This window comes from Heteronotia binoei, chromosome 2 (genome assembly GCF_032191835.1).
Source record: "Heteronotia binoei isolate CCM8104 ecotype False Entrance Well chromosome 2, APGP_CSIRO_Hbin_v1, whole genome shotgun sequence".
Lineage (NCBI taxonomy): Eukaryota > Metazoa > Chordata > Lepidosauria > Squamata > Gekkonidae > Heteronotia > Heteronotia binoei.
The window spans coordinates 99,321,750-99,344,948 of NC_083224.1; the positions used below are offsets into that span (position 1 = coordinate 99,321,750).

The window sequence follows — 23,199 nt, forward strand, 5'->3', positions numbered from 1 at the left end:
GACAGTGGATCAATGGCAAAAGATTTGGCATTCACCATCTTTCCAGTCGCAATTTTAAAACATTAATCTACAGCAGGGGTGTCAATGGTCCGTGGGCTGCATTTGGCCCACACAGCGCTCAAATCCATTCAACATCTGAAATCACCTTTATAACATCTATATCTCTGGCACCTCATGTTACATTTTATGGCCCAGCCCAACAAAGTTACATTTATGTCAGACCTGTCCCTCATAACAAATGAGTTTGACACACCTCTGATCTACAGGAATATAAAGTCTTAGCTAGGTGGTACTTAACACCTGCTCACTTTTCTCACATGTCAGCATCTATTCCTCCCACATGCTGGAAGGGCTGTGGTCGGATAGGAACGTGTATACATAACTGATGGACTTGTCTAGTTATGCAAAAATGTTGGCATCTAATTCTGCAAAAAATCAACCAGGTTACAGGTATTCAAATCCCTTGTTTACCATAAATTCTCTTGTTAAGCCTTTGGGATGATTTACAATTAACAAGACCTCAAAAGGAGCTCCTTTCAATTATGTTCACAGCAGCTAAACACACTATCCTTCAAAGTGGAAATCACCTTCCTTGTTCTTGGTTTCTACATGGTTGACTAAGATGTGGGAATATTTTCTGCTTGACAAAATAGTGAATAATAAATCTTATACTGGTGCCTCTCAAACTTGCAAGTCTTTTTTTATGGCAATAGGAACCTTTTCTCACTTGGCATATGAGTTCTTCGGACCACTACTACTCTATGCCTACTGTAGAATATCTTTCTTTAATAGCATCGCACTGACCTTACTTGCTCTCCCCCCCTTTTTTGTTTGTGTTTTTGTTTTGTTGTGGATTTGAGTGTGTGTGTGTTTATATGTGTGTTTTGTCTCGACAAAGCACATGCTTAATATTAATAACCATAATTGTACGTTGACAGCGCTAGTCTAGTTTGAGCGTCAAAATCTGTTGACATTTATTTTATGATTGTATTGGATTACTCAGTATATGGAGAACATTTTATATGTATGGTTAATTAATATTTTAAATAAACATTTTGATTTTTTAAAAAAATATGATATATAGCAGGGGTGGCCAAACTTGCTTGACGCAAGAGCCACGGAGAATAAATGTTAGATGTTTGAGAGCTGCAAGACTTGAACATCATATGTTTGAGGGCAGGCAGGCAGGAAGGAAGGAAGGAAAATAGATGGGGGGGAGAGGAGGAAAGAAAGCATCTTAAAATGCATTTTCCAAGCTGCCAGTTGGCATGGAGAAATGATTTAAAGAGACAAATGCCTTCTCCAAGCTGGCTGATGAGATAGTGGGGGCTTCAAGAGCCACACAATGTGTGTGAATGAGCCAGTTTAGCCAGCCCTGATATATAGACTTTAGGAGGGCGACAACATGTGGTGGAAGTTTCTTCCTTATCTTCTTACCACTACTATGAAAGGAACAAAACATTTCACAGCCCTCCTCCAGAAGTGGAGATCTTCTAAAGTAGATAATGAGGCAAAGGACACTGAGAAAAGCTGAGAAGGCACTGCACTTTTTTTAAAAATCTGAATGGTCAGATGTGTAGTCGGGAAAGTGCTCAACTGTGCTGATCTATGGCTGTAATCAGAAGGGTAATTTGGCCAGATATAGTTGCTTTTTCCTAACAGATTAAAAGTGCTCGGTCACACAGCCACATCTGGCAGCCAGTCCCCAATCGCACTCACCCTGTCATAAAACAAGTATAGAGATGGGATAAATAGACAGTAGTTAAATTCCACTGCTACAATCGCACTGCTACAGCACCAACCCCAAATCAGACTTTTCCCTGCAGCCACTGTGGCCGGATCTGCCTGTCCCGCATTGGTCTTGTCAGCCACCAGCGAGCCTGCAGCAGACGTGGACTACTGCACCCTTCTTAAATCTTCGTTCGCGAAGTCAAGCCGAGAGAGTTAAATTCCAGTGCTAACGGATCTCTTCACATTCATCCTGTGTTTCTGGATGTCTGAACTCCCCCAGTGCATGCTCATACTGTTTTGGAAGTGTAAACCTTCAGTTCCGGTTTCGCCATTCTGTTTTTTTACAACTGTAGAGGATGGACGCACATGCACATCCAAGAGATTTTTTTAAAAAAACAAGGTAAATGTTGTTTTTTAAAGACCAGATTGGGTGCTCCATAGTTTACATGCAGCTCTAATCTGAATGGTCAACCATGGAAGAAGCGGGCAGTGAGATCGGATCAAGATGGGAGTCTGATGGAAAATCTCCACCACAAAATGCGACAGAGTAATCAGTGCTGCCTCCAAAGTGCCTCAAGCTGCCAGTCTGGCCACAGCCTATGACTGTTTGCAAGCAAACACATATATCCCTCTGTAAGATAATGGACATGCCTGCATGGTACTGGGGTCCTCTCTCTGAGTTCCCTTGCCCTGGCAACCCCACTGCCCACAGACACACTGTCTGCTGAACTCTAGATATCACTGCATCTTTGATATACTCTTATTTTAGACACAACACAATATCACTCTGTGGCTGAGTTCCTACATTTAATGAAAAGGGTAATAACCCACATTAAAAAATAATGTATTAACCCCGCCCCCCAAGGAATTTTTCACTCTTACCTCCTATAGCATAGACCATTCCTCCTACCACGACAACTCCCAGCCCACTGCGAGCCTGGTGTAAAGAAGACACAGTAGTCCAGTACTGACTGAAAGTGTCAAAACGCTCTACACAGCTAAGGGCTCTGCTGTCACTCCAACGGCCTCCCTGCAGACGAGTATATCCACCTATTTAAGAAAACAGAGATAGTATAAATGCTAAGTATCTCTTCAAAATTCTATTCAGCATTTCTTGTGAGTTCAGCTTGATGATCTTTGTTTGAACATACACATGTACTGCACTACTTTGTTGCTTACTGGATTTGTCATCAGGCTTTGATACTGTGGACCATGCCAGTTTGTTCAGGCATTTGGAGACAGAAGTAGGCATCAAGTGATGTGATTTGAATGGCCTTAAATTGTTCCTTATGGATTGATCTTAGAGGCCTGTTGTTGGAGACTAACTGTCATCAGTGTGGAACTTGTCCTGTACGGTTCCACAAAGCTAAGTCTTATCCTTCATGCTATTTAATCTCTATGTAAAGCCCTTAGGAGAAATCATTCATGGTTTTGAAGTAGGCCACTATCAACATACTGACAACACCCACCTCTACATTTCTCTATACAAATTTCCCAGGAGTGCTGTAGAGGACCTGAGCAACTGCCTGACTAAACAGAATCAGGACAAGACAGAGCTGATGCTGGTTGCGAAGGCTGAGGTTTCAAAGGGCACAGGACTCCCCACATTTGATGAGATTCAACTGACCTTTGCTGATTCAGTTAAGAGACTACGGGTTGCACTGGACATTAACGCAGCTGCAATAAAAAAAATGCTGGCTCCCATCTTCATTTATCCCAGAAGACTGTAGCTTACCTTGAATTGACCAATCTGACCATGTGGATCCATGCCAAAGTAACCTTGAGACTAGACTATTCAACTGTACTTTACTGCTCAGTAACTTGTGAGGAGGAGGGGGATGGACTTCTTTGAATGGGTCTTCAGCCCACACTAAAAGGCAAGCCTTGGTCTCACTTACCCTGCTTGGCTGGGTGCACTTGCCCTTGAGGGAAGGGTGGCGGTGGGTGGGGGGTGATCTCTGGCCTCCATTGCAGGCCTGGCCTTCCTTGCCTTGTTTGCCTGGACGCACTTGCCCTGTGCTGTGTTTATTTTGGCTGCTCTGTGTGTATGTGTCTTAATTCCTAGAGCTATCCTCAGAAGTTTATTCTGTATTATTTCTCCTTTGTCACAGTCATTCTTTTGCTTTGGGGAGGGAGTAGCTGAACAACTCTTTGGATGATTTGTAAGCCTGCTTGTGAATGTTTTCTCTTTTAAAATGTTATATTTTGATATCTCCTAAAGGTACCATAGGGCTTTTAGTCTGTTTGAACATCTTATTTGACTCTGTACTAAATCTGGAGTCATAGATAGCAGACCCTGATTCCAGAGCATTCCCAACAAGCAATCTTGACTGGTAGAACAGGTGATAAGACCAGTGTGAATAAATTTGGAGTCCAGTGGCACCCTTAAGACCAGCAAAGTTTTATTCAAAATATAAGCTTTAGTGCTCATCTGCCTCTTATGTGTGTTGGTCAGCTGTAGAAGACCTGGATTCAAATCCAGGAGCAAATCATAAAACCACACAGTTTCCATTTCTGTTCTTCCTAAGGCATTGTGTGTGTTTTAGTAGAAAAATAAAACTACTCTAGTCTTCAGTCTCGTAGCATTTATAGCTGTTTCATAGCTTTTGGATTCAGTATCTGAGTACTTCTGTATGGTCCAATTGCAACATGTTGTGGTGCTTGGAGGGGGGCAACATTGGGAAGGCTTCTACTGTCCAGGCCCCGCTGGTGGACCTCCTGATGGCACTTTTTTTTTTTTTGCCAATGTGTGATACAGAGTGTTGGACTGGACAGGCCACTGGCCTGATCCACCACTGCTTCTCTTGTGTTCTTAGGGAACCTGCCTCTTATGCGTGTTGGTCAGCTGTAGAAGAGCTGGATTCTAGTATTATATCTGTCTCTATATTATATTATCTCTATATTATGTTTAGAAAGAAAATGAAGGATTATTGTATTATTTTTCTCACATTATATATTTTTAAAAGCAATTTAATGTTGGTTAATTTGATATTTCTTTTGTGCGTGCGTTTGTATGCATGCGCATCTAGAAGTCATGATGATAATTCATATTTCTTCAAAAGTTGGTAAGGGGGAGGGTGCCAGAAGTTAGCCTTGCCTAGGTCATCAGATAGACTAGGGTCGACCCTGCTTAATTTCCACGGGCTGAGAAGATCATGCTAGCCTGGACTATCCAGGTCAGGCCAGGTACTTGGGAGTTTTGCTTTCAATATAATTAATTAACTTCATTTATGTTCCACTCCCCCCCCCCCCATGAAGATTCCAAGTGGCTCACAACATTATCACCTCCATTTTATCTTCCCAGAAACCCTGTGAGGCACAGGGGGGCCATAGGTAACCAACAAGTTTTCATGGCAGCAGTTTTCACCACCACTCATACACACACACACACACAATGCCCTGGGTATGTTGGTGGGAGGGTATGTGAGAAGTCCCCAGTCTTCAACAGCAGTTATAATCCATTCAGATATGGTACTTAGATTTCTTATTTAACACTGGTTGCTAATAGATTCTGTATTATGAAATATATTATTACATGCTTGTATGTCTGCTTCTAAGTCTGTAGGGACTAGAAAACAGCTAACTGTAACTGCTCTAAGTTATTTTATATTTTCAGCAACTTTAACTATGCCAATTTCCTGAGCTATATTTTAAGACAGAGAATGCTTACAAGTGTGTGTGGGAAATGAGTGTGTGTAGTATAAATATCATATAGGTGATATTTCCAGCTCTCCCCAGCCCATGGCCCAGAAATCTGCTGTAAGGTCTTATTTGCCCTAGAGTAAAAGGACTAATGTCTATAAAATATCCTGTTGCCACAAGGCGCATACAAACTGATTAGAGACAGACATTTTGCTGAATGAAGACTTCTCTTGAATCTGGAGGGTGGCTTTGTAAAATGAATCATAAGAGTTGGATGGGACCTTCAGGGTCATCTAGTCCAACCCCCTGCACAATGCAGGAAACTCACAAATACCGCCCACTAAATTCACAGGATCCTCATTGCTGTCAGATGGCCATCTAGCCTCTGTTTAAAATCCTCCAAGGAAACATTGTTGGTTATCTATGGCCACCCGGTGCTTCACAGGGTTTGTGGGAAGATAAAATGGAGATGATAATGTTGTGAGCCACTTGGGATCTTCGTTGGGGGAAAAAGTGGAACATAAATGAAGTTAAAAAAATTATATTGAAAGCAAATGATGCTCAATAATAGCAGCCAGATGTTCCAAGCACATTGTCGACTTTTAGGTAGGCTTGCTGAGTAAAGTTAAGGAGTTTTTTTCATGAAAGACATCAGAATTTGAGCTGTTCTCGCCTATGTACTCTATTTTTATAGCACTGAAGATGTTCCTATGCTACTATGAAAAAACTGATGAAAACTTGTTTGCATCCTGTTTGGTATGTAGCCAGTGTTATTCAGGTCAGTGTGGTATTGCTTCATGCTTTAGGTTGGTGAAAGATGGTAAATCTCTTGACAGTTTCAGAATTCCCCTGTATGTCTAGGATCAAAAATAAAACCTCCTATGATGATATTATATTACTTATTCTCACAATTTTTTTTAAAAAAAAATTAAAATGAAAAAACCCTGTAAATTACAAATATAAATAGTTTCAGGTTCCTTCACTTTTTCTACAATTAATGTAGTAGCTCACAAAGTACAATTTTTGCTCACAGGGCTCCATAACTTACAGGGAACATTGTCACCCACTTACAGAGGTCTCAGAGACTGGCAAAGCTGCCATGCCTCACATAGTGCCCAGACTGGGGTGGGGTGGGGAGTCAGCCTTACCTAGCAGCTATAACCTAGCAGTCATAGTCTTTTGGCTCTCAGGGGAACTGTTATGGCTAATGAGAAGTACTTGGATGAAAAGTTGTGGATAATAAGAAACCTCCTTGTGGATGAAAACTTGTGGATAATAACAAACCTCCTCTGCTCATCTCTTGCCTTGAAAAACCCATGGTCCTGGGGTTGCTATGAATCACTAGGAACACAGTTGTTCCTTTAAGGCAGTGGCAGCCTTAGGGAGATGTGCTACCCTTTGGCAAATCCAGATACAGCTGGCTTGCATCAGAGTGTATACCTGCAACACCTTTCTGCTCCTTTTGCGGTTCCCAGTAATCTGGTAGTTAAGCAGAGAGTGGCTGGAATCCTGTAACATATGAAGAGATAATGGGGGGGGGGGGCACCTGAAGTGGGGAGGGGAAAGCTGCAGGTGTTGGCAAATAATATTTAATAATTCTTGTTTATAAAATAATGTGTTAATTTTAAAAATAACATTAATAATTGTTAATGTTTTTTGTATAATAAAACTGGTTTATTGAAATTGTTGGTTGTTAAAATTTAAAATGTATTAGGAGATAAGTTATGAGGGGGCCCCAAGATTTAGAGTTCCTAGGGGCCGCCACAGGGTTTAATCTGGCACTGCCAGAAAAGGGTTGGTTTCAAGAGCTGTTGCAAACTTAGCAGCCAGATAATTTCCCTATGTGTGGAGTGCAGACTGAGAAGCCTCTCTCCCCTCCTTTCTCTATCTCACAGCCTCTCACCTCTCCTTCCTTTCTCTATCTCTCCCTGTCATCTGTCCCCAATCTTTTTCTTTCCCCAAAAAGTAACTTGACAGGCCATGCATGCCCTCTGATAAATGTTTGTGATACTGAGATAATTCAATATCTTGACAGTTTTCTTTGTGCTTTTGAAGTAATTTTTCTTCAGATTGCCAGCTCTGAGTTGGGAAATACCTGGAGATTTTGGGGTGGAGCGTGAGCGGTGGGTATTGCCTTATGATACACTTCCAGTGATGTCAGGGGGTGTGGCATATGCAAATAAGTTATGCTAATGAGTTCCTGGAAAGCTACGAAATGACCCCTGTATACACCTGCCCTTAAAGAAGATGTAGAAACTCCAGCTGGAACAGAATGCCACAGCTCAGTTGTTACTGGGAGCTTGGCAAAGTATGTATCTTGTACTATTCCATGGGCTGCTGATCAGTTACTGGGTTCAACTCAAGCTACTAAGTATTACCTACAAAGCCCTTTAGCCTTAGATCCATTAATATGCAGAACTTTCTCTCCTGCTATGTTCCATTGCGACAACTTTGATCATCTGAGCAAAGCCATTAGAAGGTGTCTCACTGCAAATGTGTAAAAATAATAGCAGCCCATACCTGAACTTCTGCTGTGCCTTTTGTGAAACAGCCTGCTTTAGGAGGTGATAAAGGATTCAACACTTTTGGCATTCCACAAATTTCATAAAATAAATGTTCAGAAGAGGAGATAATAGAGCTGTAGTATAATGGAACCCATGGTGCAGAGTATTAAAGCTGCAGTACTGCAGTCCTAAGCTCTGCTCACAACCTGAGTTCGATTCTGGTGGAAGATGGGTTTTCAGGTAGCCAGCTCGAGGTTGACTCAGCCTTCCATCCTTCTGAGGTCGGTAAAATGAATACCCAGCTTGCTGGGGGGAAAGTGTAGATGACTGGGGAAGGCAATCGCAAACCATCCCGTAAAAAGTCTGCCGTGAAAACCGACTTCCAGGGAAAATGTCGAGCTGAGCTGCTTCTCATAACGGGAGCAGGCTGGAACTTCTGTTTGGGGTAGTGGAGGGCAAATAAATGCCTACTGCCTACTTTTCTCAGTCAGAGATTAGTCCAAGATATGCACAGATACTTTGAGGAGATTTACCTTGGCTAAAAGGGAGTCCCGGGGAGGGTGGGGCTCCTTTGAGGCTTTGAGGGGTCTCCGGGAAGAGTTGCATTTTCATCATCTGCAGAAGTTTTCAGAGTCATTTATTTGACATAAGCTCGACAGAATCCTAACCTCCTTGGACATTGCTAAACATCTAAAGCTACACAAGACCGGTGGGAATTTGGATAACTGGAAGAGAAGTACAGGTTACTATCTTTCATTCCGGGACTATTTACTGTTTAATAGAGTAAATTTCAAAGGTGGGAAATGAAAATTTAGAAAGTTTGGAAGAAGAAGGAAAGAAAAGGTGAAATTTGGACTTTGTAAATATAAAGGACAGTACTAAAAAGTGGAAAGGAATTTATTGTTTGGTCTACTTGCGGTTTTGAAAAAAGAGCACCATCGTCACAGACCTGCAGCATATTCAAGCAATACAGGAAGCGCTGCGTTTGCGGAGGGGGGCGTGATTCCTCTGTGCCTGGCTTCAGCTTCTGCTGATAGCAAGGGCTGGGTTCGGAGGCTTGGCTGCCTCCAAACCCAGCCCTTGCTATCAGCAGAAGCTGAAGCCAGGCAGACAGGGACAGAGGAAGCACCCCCCCCCTCCGCAAACGCAGCGCTTCACCAAGCGCTGCATTTGCGGAGGGCGGGGGGGTGATTCCTCTATACCTGGCTTCAGCTTCTGCTGATAGCAAGGGCTGGGTTCGGAGGCTTGGCTGCCTCCGAACCCAGCCCTTGCTATCAGCAGAAGCTGAAGCCAGGCAGACAGGGACAGAGGAAGCACACACACCCCTCCGCAAACGCAGCGCTTCACCAAGCGCTGCGTTTGTGGAGGAGGGGGTGATTCCTCTGTGCCTGGCTTCAGCTTCTGCTGATAGCAAGGGCTGGGTTCGGAGGCAGCCAAGCCTCCGAACCCAGCCCTTGCTATCAGCAGAAGCTGAAGCCAGGCAGACAGGGACAGAGGAAGCACCCGCCCCCTCCGCAAACCCAGCGCTTCGCAAGCGCTGGCTGTGGAGGGGGCGGCGTGCTTTCTCCCTGCTTGCCTGCCTGGCTTCAGCGCTGATGCTTAAAGCAAGAGCTGGGATCAGAGGGCGGAGAGAGCGATCCTGGCGCTTGCTGTAAGCGTCAGAGCTGGAGCCAGGCAGGCAGGGGCGGGAAGCGCCGGGACAGAGGCAGCAGATCACCCCCCGGAGGAAGGTACGTATGGTACCTTCGCTCCATAAGACGCACACACTTCCCCCCCCCACTTTTTTGGGAGGAAAAATTGTGTCTTATGGTGCGAAAAATACGGTACATCAAGTATCATGAGATCTCTTTACCAGTGTGAATGAGACTTCGTGGCAAGTAAAGCAGGAAGTACCGGATGGAAAACCTACTCTAGGAATATAACACCATTGAGAAATAGCGGCGGCCACTGCTTGGAGGTCAAAATTAAAATAAAGTTTTTAAAGTGTTCGGGACATTTAAAATTTTTGGAATTAATTGAGAAGAGGACAAGAAGATAAGTACTATTGGACATATTATTTGTGTGGACTTTAGATGTTTTTAAAAGGGGGGGAAAATGTAAAGAGCAGCAAAAAGTTGCGACCGCCATTTTGAAAGATTTAAAAAATTTAAAAATAAATATCTTGGTTTTGGGAGCTCTGAGGATGGCAAAATTAGGCTTGTTATAAAGGGCAAGTCCTATTCTTTTGAATCTGATAGTTGAATTTGAAATTGGTGAGGTCCAAATTTTCACTGTTTTTTAAATGTCAGAACACAAGCAACCCCGTACAAGGGCTACTTCATTGGAAAAAATGCAGGACCAATTAGAAGCAATGGAGGCCAGAATGATGAGAGGTATGAAAGAGATGATAAATGAATCTAAAAAAGAAATTATTGAAGAGATTAAAAAAGATATTGAAGAGATTAAAAAAGATCTCAGAAAGGAAACAGAGGAAGCATCTAAGAAAGTGCAGGAGGTAGAAGGTAGAATGAAAGTATATGATTCCACCTTGTTGAAAATGCAAGAAAAAGTGACATAAGAACATAAGAGAAGCCATGTTGGATCAGGCCAACGGCCCATCCAGTCCAACACTCTGTGTCACACAGTGGCAAAAAATTTTATATATACACAAACACTGTGGCTAATAGCCACTGATGGACCTGTGCTCCATATTTTTATCTAAACCCCTCTTGAAGGTGGCTATACTTGTGGCCGCCACCACCTCCTGTGGCAGTGAATTCCACATGTTAATCACCCTTTGGGTGAAGAAGTACTTCCTTTTATCCGTTTTAACCTGTCTGCTCAGCAATTCCATCGAATGCCCATGAGTTCTTGTATTGTGAGAACGGGAGAAAAGTACCTCTTTCTCTACTTTCTCCATCCCATGCATTATCTTGTAAACCTCTATCATGTCACCCCGCAGTCGATGTTTCTCCAAGCTAAAGAGTCCCAAGCGTTTCAACCTTTCTTCATAGGGAAAGTGCTCCAGCCCTTTAATCATTCTAGTTGCCCTTCTCTGGACGTTCTCCAATGCTATAATATCCTTTTTGAGGTGCGGCGACCAGAACTGCACACAGTACTCCAAATGAGACCGCACCAGTGATTTATACAGGGGCATTATGATACTGGCTGATTTGTTTTCAATTCCCTTCCTAATAATTCCCAGCATGGCGTTGGCCTTTTTTATTGCAAACGCACACTGTCCTGACATTTTCAGTGAGTTATCTACCACGACCCCAAGATCTCTCTCTTGGTCAGTCTCTGCCAGTTCACACCCCATCAACTTGTATTTGTAGCTGGGATTCTTGGCCCCAATGTGCATTACTTTGCACTTGCCCACATTGAACCGCATCTGCCACGTTGACGCCCACTCACCCAGCCTCAACAGATCCCTTTGGAGTTCCTCACAATCCTCTCTGGTTCTCACCACCCTGAACAATTTAGTGTCATCCGCAAACTTGGCCACTTCACTGCTCACTCCCAACTCTAAATCATTTATGAACAAGTTAAAGAGCATGGGACCCAGTACCGAGCCCTGCGGCACCCCACTGCTTACCGTCCTCCACTGCGAAGACTGCCCATTTATACTCACTGTCTGCTTCCTATTACTCAGCCAGTTTTTGATCCACAAGAGGACCTGTCCTTTTACTCCATGACTCTCAAGCTTTCTAAGGAGCCTTTGATGAGGAACTTTATCAAAAGCTTTCTGGAAGTCAAGGTAAACAACATCTATCGGGTCTTCTTTGTCCACATGTTTGTTCACCCCCTCAAAGAAATGTAACAGGTTAGTGAGGCAAGATCTTCCCTTGCAGAACCCATGCTGAGTCTTCCTCAATAACCCGTGTTCATCAATGTGCCTACTCATGACAATCCATGACTGCAAATTGATGGAGACTCAGATACGTCTGAGAGGAGTACCTGAAAAGGAAGATGGTAACCTAAAAGAATATATAATAAAAATAATTGCAGAATTTTTAGAGGAAGATCCTGAAGGGACTAAAAATATGTATGACTATATGTATAGAGTGAACTCACTTTATGCCAAGAAAAATAATCTACCAAGAGATGTTGTTATAAGATACATGACAAAAGAAATGGTGGGAAAGATCATGAGTAAAAACTTTGAAAAAATATTGATAGTGGGAGGCAGCAGAGTAAGAATTAGGAAGCAGTTGCCAAGGCAAGTGATAAACGATAGAACATATAAAAAATTGACAGAAAAATTACGGGGCAATGAAATGAGGTTTAGGTGGATAATACCTGAAGGTTTGAGTTTTGAACTTTAGGGGAAAAGAATCACAATAACAAATGCACAGGAACTGCGTAGTTTTTATGAAGAACATAAAGAATTTGCGCCATGATGGATTACAAATTATTGTCTTGGAATGTAAATGGACTAAATTCACCACAAAAAAGAAGGGCAACGTTTCATTGAATTAAAAAACAAAATTGTAATATAGTTTGTCTACAAGAAGTGCATATTAAACAAAAGGATTACAAATTTTTATGGAATTAACAATTGGGGTTAGAATTTTTTTCATTGGCTGAACAGAAGAAAAGGGGAGTGATTTTTTATATTAAACAAGAATTGGAGCCAAAATTAGTGTTTAAAGACAAAGATGAAAGATTTGTAGCAGTAGAAATAATATTAAATGCAAAGAAAACGTTGTTATTGGGATTGTATGCGCCTAATGGTGCAAAGGATGCTTTTTAAAAAGTAATTACACAACAATTTGATGAACTGACGTATGACCAAGTTTTGTTAATGGGAGATTTTAATGGAACAATTAAGAACTCTCTGGATAGATCGGGGGGGGGGGGGAATAATAACAAAGAAGGAAAATTGCCAAAGTCTTTTTTTGAACTGATTAAACAAGAAAATTTGGAGGATATATGGAGGAAATTTAACCCTGAGGTGCGGGATTATACCTTTTTTTCAGCAAGACATAAAACTTTTTCCAGAATTGATATGTTATGGGGCACTAAAGATTTAGGTCTTATAACAAGGAAAATAGAGATTTTACCCAAAATTGGGGCTGATCATAACCCAATAATGTGGATTACAAAATTGTCCAAGAAGTTGAGAAGATGGAGATTGAATGAAGATTTACTACAGAATAAAGAAATAGTGACATTTTTAGAAAATGAAACTAAAGCTTTCTTTCAAGTGAATGATAAAGAGGATATGGATTTTCAGATTGTCTGGGATGCCTATAAAGCAGTAATGAGAGGACGATTGATTACTTTGAATAATAAAGATAAGAGAGGAAAAGAAAAACAGTTGTTGGACATTCAGAATGAAATAAAGAAAAAAGAAGGGGAGTTGAGAAAAAGGCCAGGGAAAAAGAAAATTATAAGGAAAATTACAATATTACAAACGCAAATGAGACATTTGTTAAATAAAGAATTGGAATGGAATTTGAAAAGATTGCAGCAGAAATCTTTTGAGGGTGCAAACAAACCTGGAAAATATTTGGCTTGGCAACTGAAGAAGAAGAGAGAAAATAAAATTATTAATAAAATTGTGGTAGATGGAAAAAGAGGTGGTTAACCAAGAGGGAATAAAAAGAGATTTTTTTAAAGTATTATGCCAAGTTGTTTAAAGGTGTTAAAATAAATAAAGAAAAGATGGATGAGTATTTACAAAAGATAAAAATAGAACCCTTAACAGAAAATATGTGAAAAGTTTTGAATGATCCAATTGAAAAAATTGAAATTGAGGCTGCAATTAATGCAATGGAAAATGGAAAGGCACCTGGGCCAGATGGATATACAGCTAAATATTTTAAAACTTGTAAAGATGAGTTAATACCGAAATTGCAGAAGTTAATGAACATGGTTAGAATAAAAGAGAAAATTCCAAACACATGGAAGGAAGCTGTTATTTCGTTGATACCAAAGGAAGGTAGAGATGTCACGAATGTAAAAAATTATAGACCAATTTCGTTATTAAATAATGACTATAAAATATATACAAGAATCTTGGCAGAACGGCTTAAACAACATTTGATAAATTTTATAAAGGAGGATCAAGCAGGGTTTCTTCCCAAAAGGCAAATAAGAGACAATATCAGAACTGTTGTAAATATTGTAGAATATTACGAAAGACATCCAGAAAAGGAAGTAGCATTATTCTTTGCGGATGCAGAGAAAGCATTTGACAATTTAAACTGGGACTTTATGTTTGCAGTAGTGGAGAAGATGGAATTGGGAGAAAGCTTTATTAGAATGATAAAAGCAATATATACTGAACAACGTGCAAGGCTATGTATAAATGCAGACCTTACAGAAGATATGATAATTAACAAAGGCACAAGACAAGGTTGTCCGCTTTCCCCATTGTTGTTTATAATGACTCTTGAAATATTACTGATGCAGATTCAAGAAGACAAAGAAATAGAAGGATTAAAAAATAAAAGGATTTACTTACAAATATAGAGCATTTGCAGATGACATAATGTTTATAAATGAAATCTCCATACAAGTTACACCTTTGTTCTTAGCTAAAATACAAGAATATGGGGAGTTGGCGGGACTTTGTATTAATAAAAAAAAATCAAAATTTCTATGCAAAAATATGCAATTAAATAAGCAACAAGAATTACAGAGACTCCAAGCAGAAATAGTTCTGCTTGGAGATAATGAAAAATTAATTTCAAAAATATATCAATTACTGTTAAAATGGTCTACAAAAGTTGTGAAATTACCTCCAAAGTAAAATATTTGAGTGTGGAGATAACAATGAAGTATACTGATTTCTTTAAAAATAATTATGAGAAGCTATGGCGTAAAATGGATGAAGATAAGTTAAAATGGAACAAACAATTTGTCATTGCTGGGTAGAATTGCTGCAATTAAAATGAATATTCTACCAAGAATAATGTATTTGTTTCAAACTATTCCCATTGTGAAAGAAAGTAAGCAATTTGATAAATGGTGAAAGAAAATTTCAGAATTTGTGTGGGCTGGGAAGAAACCAAGGATTAAAATGAAATTTTTGACAGATGCAAACGAGAGAGGTGGATTTCAACTACCGAATTTAAAATTATATCAAGAAGCAGTTTGTTTGGTGTGGATAAAAGAATGGATAACGCTGTTAAACAAAAAACTTTTAGTGCTGGAAGGTCATGGAAACAAATTTGGCTGGCACATGTATTTGTATTATGGAAAAAAGAAGATGGACGGTTTCTTCTCTCACCATTATATAAGAAATAACTTGTTAAATACATGGATGAAGTACAAGAAATATGGGGATGAGAGGAAACCGTTATGGATAGTGCCGGCGGAAGTAATTAAAATAACGGTTGAAATAGGTAAAGAAAAGTGGTTGTCATATAATCAATTATTAAAAATACAAAGTGGCAAAGTAGAACTGAAAACTGCTGAAGAGTTTAATAATAAATACGATTGGTTCCAAATGCAACAAATTAAGAGCTTGGCGGATAATGATATTAAAACTGAAGGGATAAGAAAAGAACAAACGGAAATGGAAATAGTTCTGCTTGGAGATAATGAAAAATTACTTTCAAAAATATATCAATTACTGTTAAAATGGTCTACAAAAGATGAAGTAGTGAAATCTCAAATGATTAAGTGGGCAATTAATGTAAATAAAGAAATACAGATGGAAACTTGGGAACACTTGTGGAAAAATTCTATGAAGCTTTCGACGTGTCATAGTATTAAAGAGAACTGTTTTAAAATTATGTACAGATGGTACATGACTCCTAAAAAATTGGCAAAGATGAATAACAAGATGCCAGACAGATGTTGGAAATGTATAAAACATGAAGGTTCTTTCTACCATATGTGGTGGACTTGTAAAAGGGCAAAAAAGTATTGACAGATGATTCAGCAAGAAATTACTAAGATCTTGGGATATGAATTTAAGAAAGGTGCAGAGACTTTTCTGTTGGGATTACAAATGGAAAAATTTCCAAAAGAAGATAGAACTGTAATTTGGTACTTGCTTTCAGCAGCTAGGACACTGTATGCGCAGTTGTGGAAGCAAGAAAAAATACCAGAGAAATGGGATTGGATTATAAAAGTTATGACATGGAGTGAAATGGACAAATTAACAAGAATATTAAGAGACTATGATTTAGAAGTTTTTAAGACGAATGGAAAAAGTTTAGAAGATATGTAGAAAAAGAGTGGAAAGTAAAAGGACATTGGACAATTTTTGATAATGATTAAGTTTTAGAAGAAGAATATAAGTTTTTGTTTTAATAGTTAAGGGTACCTTTAAATATTTGCATTTTAAGTAAATAACACCGGCGTGGGTCAAGTAACGGGGGGAGGGGTGGGTAAAAAGTAATATATGGGGTAGATAAAAGAAGTTATTAAGATTTAAAAAATAATTTTGTTACCATATGTTACCAATAAAATTGTTTTAATCACAAAAAAGTCTGCCGTGAAAACATTGTGAAAGCAATGTCATCCCAGAGTCAGAAACGACTGGTGCTTGCACAGGGGACCTTTCCTTTCCTTTACAAGGGTATACTTCTTATTGTATACATCCTCTTGCTTTGGTTGCTTTCTTCTATGTTTGTAATCCATTTTCTGCACTGTTTATGGTATGTCTTAACACTGGTCTTGTGTATCTATGTGCAGCGCACTGTCTTCTAATTTTGTATTCTTAATCCTGCTGGCATTGCTTATTGGATGTCTTATGCTGTCTGACTGCATCTTTTTATTTTGGAAACTGTTTTGATTCTCAGAAAAACAGGCAGGCTACAAATGAAGTAACAAAATAAATAAAGAACAGTTGTTAAAGTTTTGAAGAAATCCATAATTCTAAACAAGGAGACTGGATCCTTACCTACAGCATAAAGATACTTCCTAGCTTTCCTTCGAGGACGTGCCTTGGATGGCTGCAGGAAACTGCTCACTTTGCTTTCTTTTAGAGACTTAGACACTTCACAGTATTCTTTTAACAGAGTTTGAAGAGCCACTCGAAGACTGAAATCAGAAACCCCTGGGGAATGCAGAAAAACTGATATGTAACAGTCACTCTGTTTTTAAAAAGCCATGCATGTGTGCAGTTTTGAGTTATTAAACTTCCCCATCCCACAATTTCAAAGTAGGTAACAACAATATTTAAAAGTCCATACACACCATTTCTCCCCTCCCAACACCTGCTAAACCCCAACCATTATTTATTTCATTTATAATCTTCCTTTCTTTCCTCTGGGGACCCCAAGAAATTTACATTGTTCTCCTCATAATAACCCTGTACAGTAGACTAGGCTGAGAATGGCTTCCATAGCAGAACAGGGATTTGAACTTGGGTCTCCCAGAACCTAGTCCAGCATTCTAAACAAAAGGAGTTGAGCTCCTTTGTTAAGAGGGCCAGATCTGACATGAGTCACTTTGTCAGGCCAGGCCATGTGTGCCATAAAATGCAATGCCAGGTACTGGAGATAGTAGAAGGACAGCAGCTGGTAAGCTCCAAGTTGGTATGTCCTCACTGTGAGGCCCCATAGGCTAGAGAGGAGGACGCAGAGGAAAACCAATATGAGCAGACTGGAAAGCCAGTGGTGCAGCACTGTACAGATGCTCTTGCACTGCCTAGAGTGGAACAAACCTCTTCTCCAGCCTGCTCCCACCGCAAACATTGTAAGCGTGAAGTGGCAGGGTGTTGCAAGCTGGAACAAGGAAGGCGACTAGAAAGACAAGCTGCACTAAGCCTCCACCTCCTGGAAGAGGTGGGGATGGCCCAATTGCAAGGTCACATGCATGGTGGGACTCAAGCTAAGCAAAGCCCAAAAAGCCAGAGATACCTGTGTGGCGGTAGCTGCGTCTGGCCAAGGCTGCTGGGTGATCCATAATGAAGAGAAGCTGGGGGTTCAAGCCAGAGATCATCAGCAAGCTGCACAACCGCCATGTGGAGGGCTGCCAGATCATCTGATGGGGAAGTGGGCACCTTGCACACAAGACTTCATGTCTGGCAGAAGCCTCAAGCCACCCAGTGACCAATATAGCTGGAGCCTTCTCCCTACAAGGCACCAGCTGCCTATGGCTGAAGGCTGCTGGGTGTTCCATGGGAGAGGGAGGCCCAGCTACCAAGTCATGTGCTCAGTGGCAGGACTAGACTCCCCAAACATTGAAGAAATTGTTGAAGAATCCCCCCATTGGCCAAAGTGCAGCCACAACATGGGAAGGCATGATGAATATGGTGGCAGCACTGGCTGCCATCAGGCCCCGAAGAGGATCATCCCCCCCTGCCACACAAACTCCAATCCCCACAGCCATCCAGTACAGCATCCCCAGCACTGCAGGTTGAGTAGAAAGGTGGGTGACCTTGAGTTGGAACCCTAAACTGACATGAATGTGGCTGCAGTAGCTCCCAACTTACCGGTGTGGCAGCCACTGAAGCAAATTAGTCCTGCTTGACTGCTGCGGATGACATTATTCTGCCAAGCTGAAGACACAATCAGAGTGGCTCCGCACTCCCCCCCCCACCAGCAGCTTCCTGTTCCCTCCATCACATCAGTTGCTTGCAGACCAGCTATGAGCCCTTGATGGACCAGTTCCATCCCCTGGACCTTATGTTTGACACACCACTGCTCTAAACAGATAAAGTCTCAAATTAAAATGTCTTTAAGTCCACCCCCCCCCCAAAAAAAAATCCACCGCAGGGCCATAGCCAGGATTTTTAAAAGTTGGTGGGCTTTTTAAAAAGTCAGGGGCACACTTCCTCATCAACTGTGGGGCTTGCCGCTTCTCAGAATCTTTCTAGGGTGAGGGCAAAAGCTGGAGGTTCTAAAAGTGGCCAACTTGAGGTAGAAAACCCTAAAATGTTGGCTCAAGAAGGGACTGCACCTTGCATGCAAGGAGGGTTTTTTTCTTCCAACTCCCTATCCTCCACCCCAGCGCTTTGCAGTCAGCAGCTCCATCCATTTCCCTTCTGCCCTGGCCCATTCTGCATGGCTTCCTCCGCTTTCCGCTCCTCCGCCTTCCTCCTCTCTCTGCCTGCTGCTTTTGCTGCTGCAGTTCACTGGCTGCTGCTGATGACGCTTTGCTGGCTCAGCCATGGCAAAAAGAAAAAGGGAGAAAGCAGGCTGCACCCTGGAGGCCCCCCGGGAGTCAGGGGGACCCCCCTGGCTGGGAGTCAGGGGCAGTGCCCCCACAGGCCCCCCTGTAACTACAGGCCTGGTCCACAGTCAGATTTTGACAAGTCTGCAGAGGAAGGAAGGAAATTTCTCAGACAGACACTTAGGTCTACCTTTAGAAGCCTAGAGATATCATACAGTGCTCAGGATACCATTGTGAAAATTAATTTTTCTGTACCAAATTTATATCTGTCCAGATAGGGCCACCAAGGTGACTAATGATTAAAAACAGAACATTATAAACCCATAATAAAATCCATTATCATAAACATAAATAAACATGTGTAACAGCCAGCAATCAAAATATAGGGAAGGGAGGAGACATTATTAAGGGAATGCCAAACAAAAAAAACTTCACCTGCTGGTGGAAGATGGTGATTGAAAGGGACAGACAAATATCTTGGGATGCCACAGATGGCATCAGTGATGCTGCATGGTGCACTTGTACTGGTGCAATTGCACGCTGTCAGAGTAATGGTGAAAACCCCTATACTGGCAAAAATGTGGGTCTGCTAGGGGGCATGGTGCCAGCTAGTTGGCTTCCAAAGCATTTTCAGCATGAGAATGCCAAGAACAGGCAAAAAATTCCCCTTTGGCAGCCATGGTAACTCCCAATTCACCCCCCCACACACACTCAGCTGCACCCATACCCATGGGAACCCAAGCAGCTTAGGATACTAAGTGTGCACCCAGTCAACAACCCCCTACACTAGCCCCACCCCTCAATGGCACCCAATATGATGGCCCACCACACCCTACAACTGGTCCCAGGAGGTCATTCCATAATTCCAGAGGCAGGGTGCCATTATCAGGGCTCTGTATTTGGCAGGTCTAAGAGCTAGATCCCAATATCGTAGTAGCTACACTTCAATGAACTCAATCCCCAGAGCCTCAAACTGGATCAGTGACATTGCATTTCTATGAAGAGTTACTACAGCTCATTGAAATAATGGTTTGAAAGTATATAATATTCAGATTTCAGACCCCTTACTCTCAGTTACCTTCTATGTACTTCAAGAGTCTTTGTGGAGGAAGCAAAGGAAACCTAACCGTATCCAGCACTTCTACCACATATTTCTTTCTTCTCCCCAGATCCTTCAGGATCCATTGCATTGCTGCTATGAAAACCTGGTATTCATCTTCTATGCTCAGTTCCTCACTTCGTAAGACCTTAACAAGTTGGTCTTTTGTCAGTGCCAGGAATTCCTCTCCATTCCGGATGTCCAAGAAATGGGCATGGATGTAATTCTCTGTGAACTCCATCAGATCATGGCAGGCAATTTGTTCAGAGAACTGGAAAAGTCCAATGCAGTTTGTGGGGTCAATCTGTCCCTTCAGAAATTCACAGCAAAGGTCCACCACCTCAGTGAGCTGGAACATGTCCGCAGCAACAATCAGCTCCTGGACATTACTCTCACCAATGCTGACTATTCCTGAATGCACAACAAGGGAGACAATTTTTTTAGATTAAATAAAATCTTGTTAACCTCTTCGTTTATAGCTTTTCTACAAATTCTGTGTTTCATGTGGCATGTCTGTTTTGTTACTAATATCTTAGAAGGGAATCAGCAACTATTCAAAAAATTAACTGACTATGTCTAGACAAGGCAAAGGCTTCCTCTTTTCTACACTCTCTCACTTAAAGGTAAAGGTAGTCCCCTGTGCAAACACTAATCATTTCCAACTCTGGGGTGACATCACATCACGACGTTTTCACGGCAGACTTTTTACAGGGTAGTTTGCCATTGCCTTCCCCAGTCATGTACACTTTACCCCCATCATGCTGGGTACTCATTTTACTGACCTTAGAAGGATGGAAGGCTGAGTCAACCTTGAGCCAGCTACCTGAACCCAGCTTCTTCTGGGATCGAACTCAGGTTGTGAGCAGAGCTTGGACTGCAGTACTGCAGCTTACCACTCTGTCCCACGGGGCTCTTTCATTTACACAAAATTTCATGCCCATAGGAGGGAAAACAGCAGCCAAAGAAAGCCTAGGCTAGAACCCATCTCCAAATATGCTTGCTTTCTGCACTCCATAGTACAGTAAAGTCAAGAGATTTATCTTATTTGCTTTTTGTGAAAAATAGGCCTGTATCTGCTTCACTGGAAAAGGAATATCACGTTCTCTGAAGCCACAAAAGCTTCTTGTGTTATTTTAACAAGGAAATAAAAGAAAGCAGAATTACTCCAATGAGAGCACCATTGACTGCAGTCCGCAGTAACGTTCAGTTGTATGTTTAGGTCTTTATCCTTAACAGCACCCACAACAGTCCTTACACAGAAACAGATGGGCAGAAACCACAGCTGGTCTCTAATTGTGGTAGAAATGGATAACTCATTTGTTTACCACTGAAGACACACTAAGGCAGAGGTGTCGAACTCATCTGTTATGTGGGCCGGAACTGACATAAATGAAACCTTGTCAGGCTGGGCCATGTGTGCCATAAAACGCAATGCTAGGTAGCAGAGATGTAAACTTTATAAAGGACACAGACAAACACAAATATTTTCAAAAAGCTTAAAATAAAACATTAGCACTGGGTCTTAAAGGTGCTTTCTTTGTATCTCTCCTGTGTGATCCAGGGAACTGGGCAATGGAAGGTCTGGTTCTCTCCTTCCTTCCCCAGGGGACCAAGAGGGGAAGGAGCCTCAGCCAATAGAAGGAAGAGAGGCTTGGGTCAGTAGCTCTGCTGTGCAATTGAGAGAGCCTGGCAAAGCAAGCTATTTCTCTCCCCTTCCTCCCCAAGGTAGGAGCCTCACCCAGTGGAGAAAAGAGAGGTTTTGCTCTGTAACTCCTGTGCAAATGAGCAAATCTGACAAAGCAAGCTGTGATGCAGAAGAAAGCAAGAGAGAGGAAGATGGAAGCAGATGACAGCCAGTTGCTCAGGGGCCTGAGAGGAGCCCTCTTGGAGCCTGATTCAGCCCCCGGGCTGCATGTTTGATACCCCTGCCATAAGGTATGATGGGACTGCCTGTAAAATAGTTAGTGCTGAAGTACAAACCAGCAAATATCAAGTGAACTAAAACATTTGGACAAAGGAAAACTTGGGAGAACTAAGGCACTGCCATGAAGTATAACAAGATATACGTTTTAAAATATATATGTCTACCTGTGTAAATGTAGTCCAAGAGGATCTGAAAGATTTCAGCATCCACTCCCAGGATCTGCACAACATCCTTTGAAGACTCTTTCATCCCTCCAGCAAACAAAGCAGCAAAGTAAGGGCTGCTTGCAGCCAGGACAAGCCGATGGACTTTAAATTCTTCATCACCAACCTGAAGCTGCACATCACAGAAGTGCTGTCCACATCTCATCTTATTGATCTGGGCCAATATAAGATGAGCATGTCTGTCTGCCAAAAAGGGAGATTCACTTGTGCTGGGATATGCCATATAAGCCATGATGCAGTCAGAGAGAAAGCAACTGACCAACGTCCATCTTTAACCACCAGCAACCTAAGAGAAAGGAACAATTTGAAAATGACAGCTCTAACTATCAAGATGCTGCTGAACATAGCTGTAGTTTATAAGGGAAAAAACCCCTCAATTAAGGATAAGAAATCCTTTCAGATAGCATGAAATAAATAGATTCTAGTAACAGTAGCAGTAGTGTGGCCTCAAATCTGATTTTCAGAAGCCTTTAGAATGCCCTCCCCCTGACACCTATCCTAAGCTTGCCTGGCACCCATCCTACAGGGCTTACTCCCAGGCAAGCAATCTTAGGATCAGCCTTAGGCACCAGGACAAACCATCTCTTTTTACCCAGGCTTTTAACTGAGGGGTTCCATCTTTTAAAGGTGCTTTTATGTTCTGTTTCTATCTGAGAACTGTTTCATGGATTTTGTTTTAGCTTGCTGGATATTGCTTTATGCTGTTTTTATGCCAATTGCTTGTTTATTATTGATTACTATAAATACTGTTGGTTTTATGATTTTATCACATGGCTTTTATTTTGTGAGTTGCTTTGAGCAGGCCCTGTTCAATAACCTTATTTGCTTCAAATTTCCCCCACCGTATGAAATACCACCACACTTCCTTTCCATTTATTCCAAGTCTTTATGCCTTGGCAGCTGTGCAAAGAGGCCCATTGTAGACATATCTGAGAAACCACATTCTATGGTGTGAACATATTTTTGTTAATAATTTTATAATTCTAGTACAAGAAAACAATTACAAAAATCAGGGAAGTT

General features: G+C 41.5%; 2 protein-coding genes across 2 annotated transcripts in view; both read right to left on the bottom strand.

The window, feature by feature from the left end:
* IPP (intracisternal A particle-promoted polypeptide) overlaps window positions 1–22,470 on the bottom strand; it is a 523,673-nt gene extending 501,203 nt beyond the window's left edge. Inside the window, exons 1-4 of the mRNA XM_060231741.1 lie at window positions 22,120–22,470; window positions 20,011–20,442; window positions 16,717–16,872; window positions 2,614–2,781 (exon numbers count right to left, since the gene is read on the bottom strand). Coding sequence (XP_060087724.1) covers window positions 2,614–2,781; window positions 16,717–16,872; window positions 20,011–20,442; window positions 22,120–22,411 — 1,048 coding nt within the window. The 5' untranslated portion in view covers window positions 22,412–22,470. The remainder of the gene's footprint in view (window positions 1–2,613; window positions 2,782–16,716; window positions 16,873–20,010; window positions 20,443–22,119) is intronic.
* The window catches only part of RPS8 (ribosomal protein S8), a 169,245-nt gene that overhangs the window by 78,728 nt on the left and 67,318 nt on the right, over window positions 1–23,199 (bottom strand). The gene's annotated exons all lie outside the window — the stretch shown is intronic.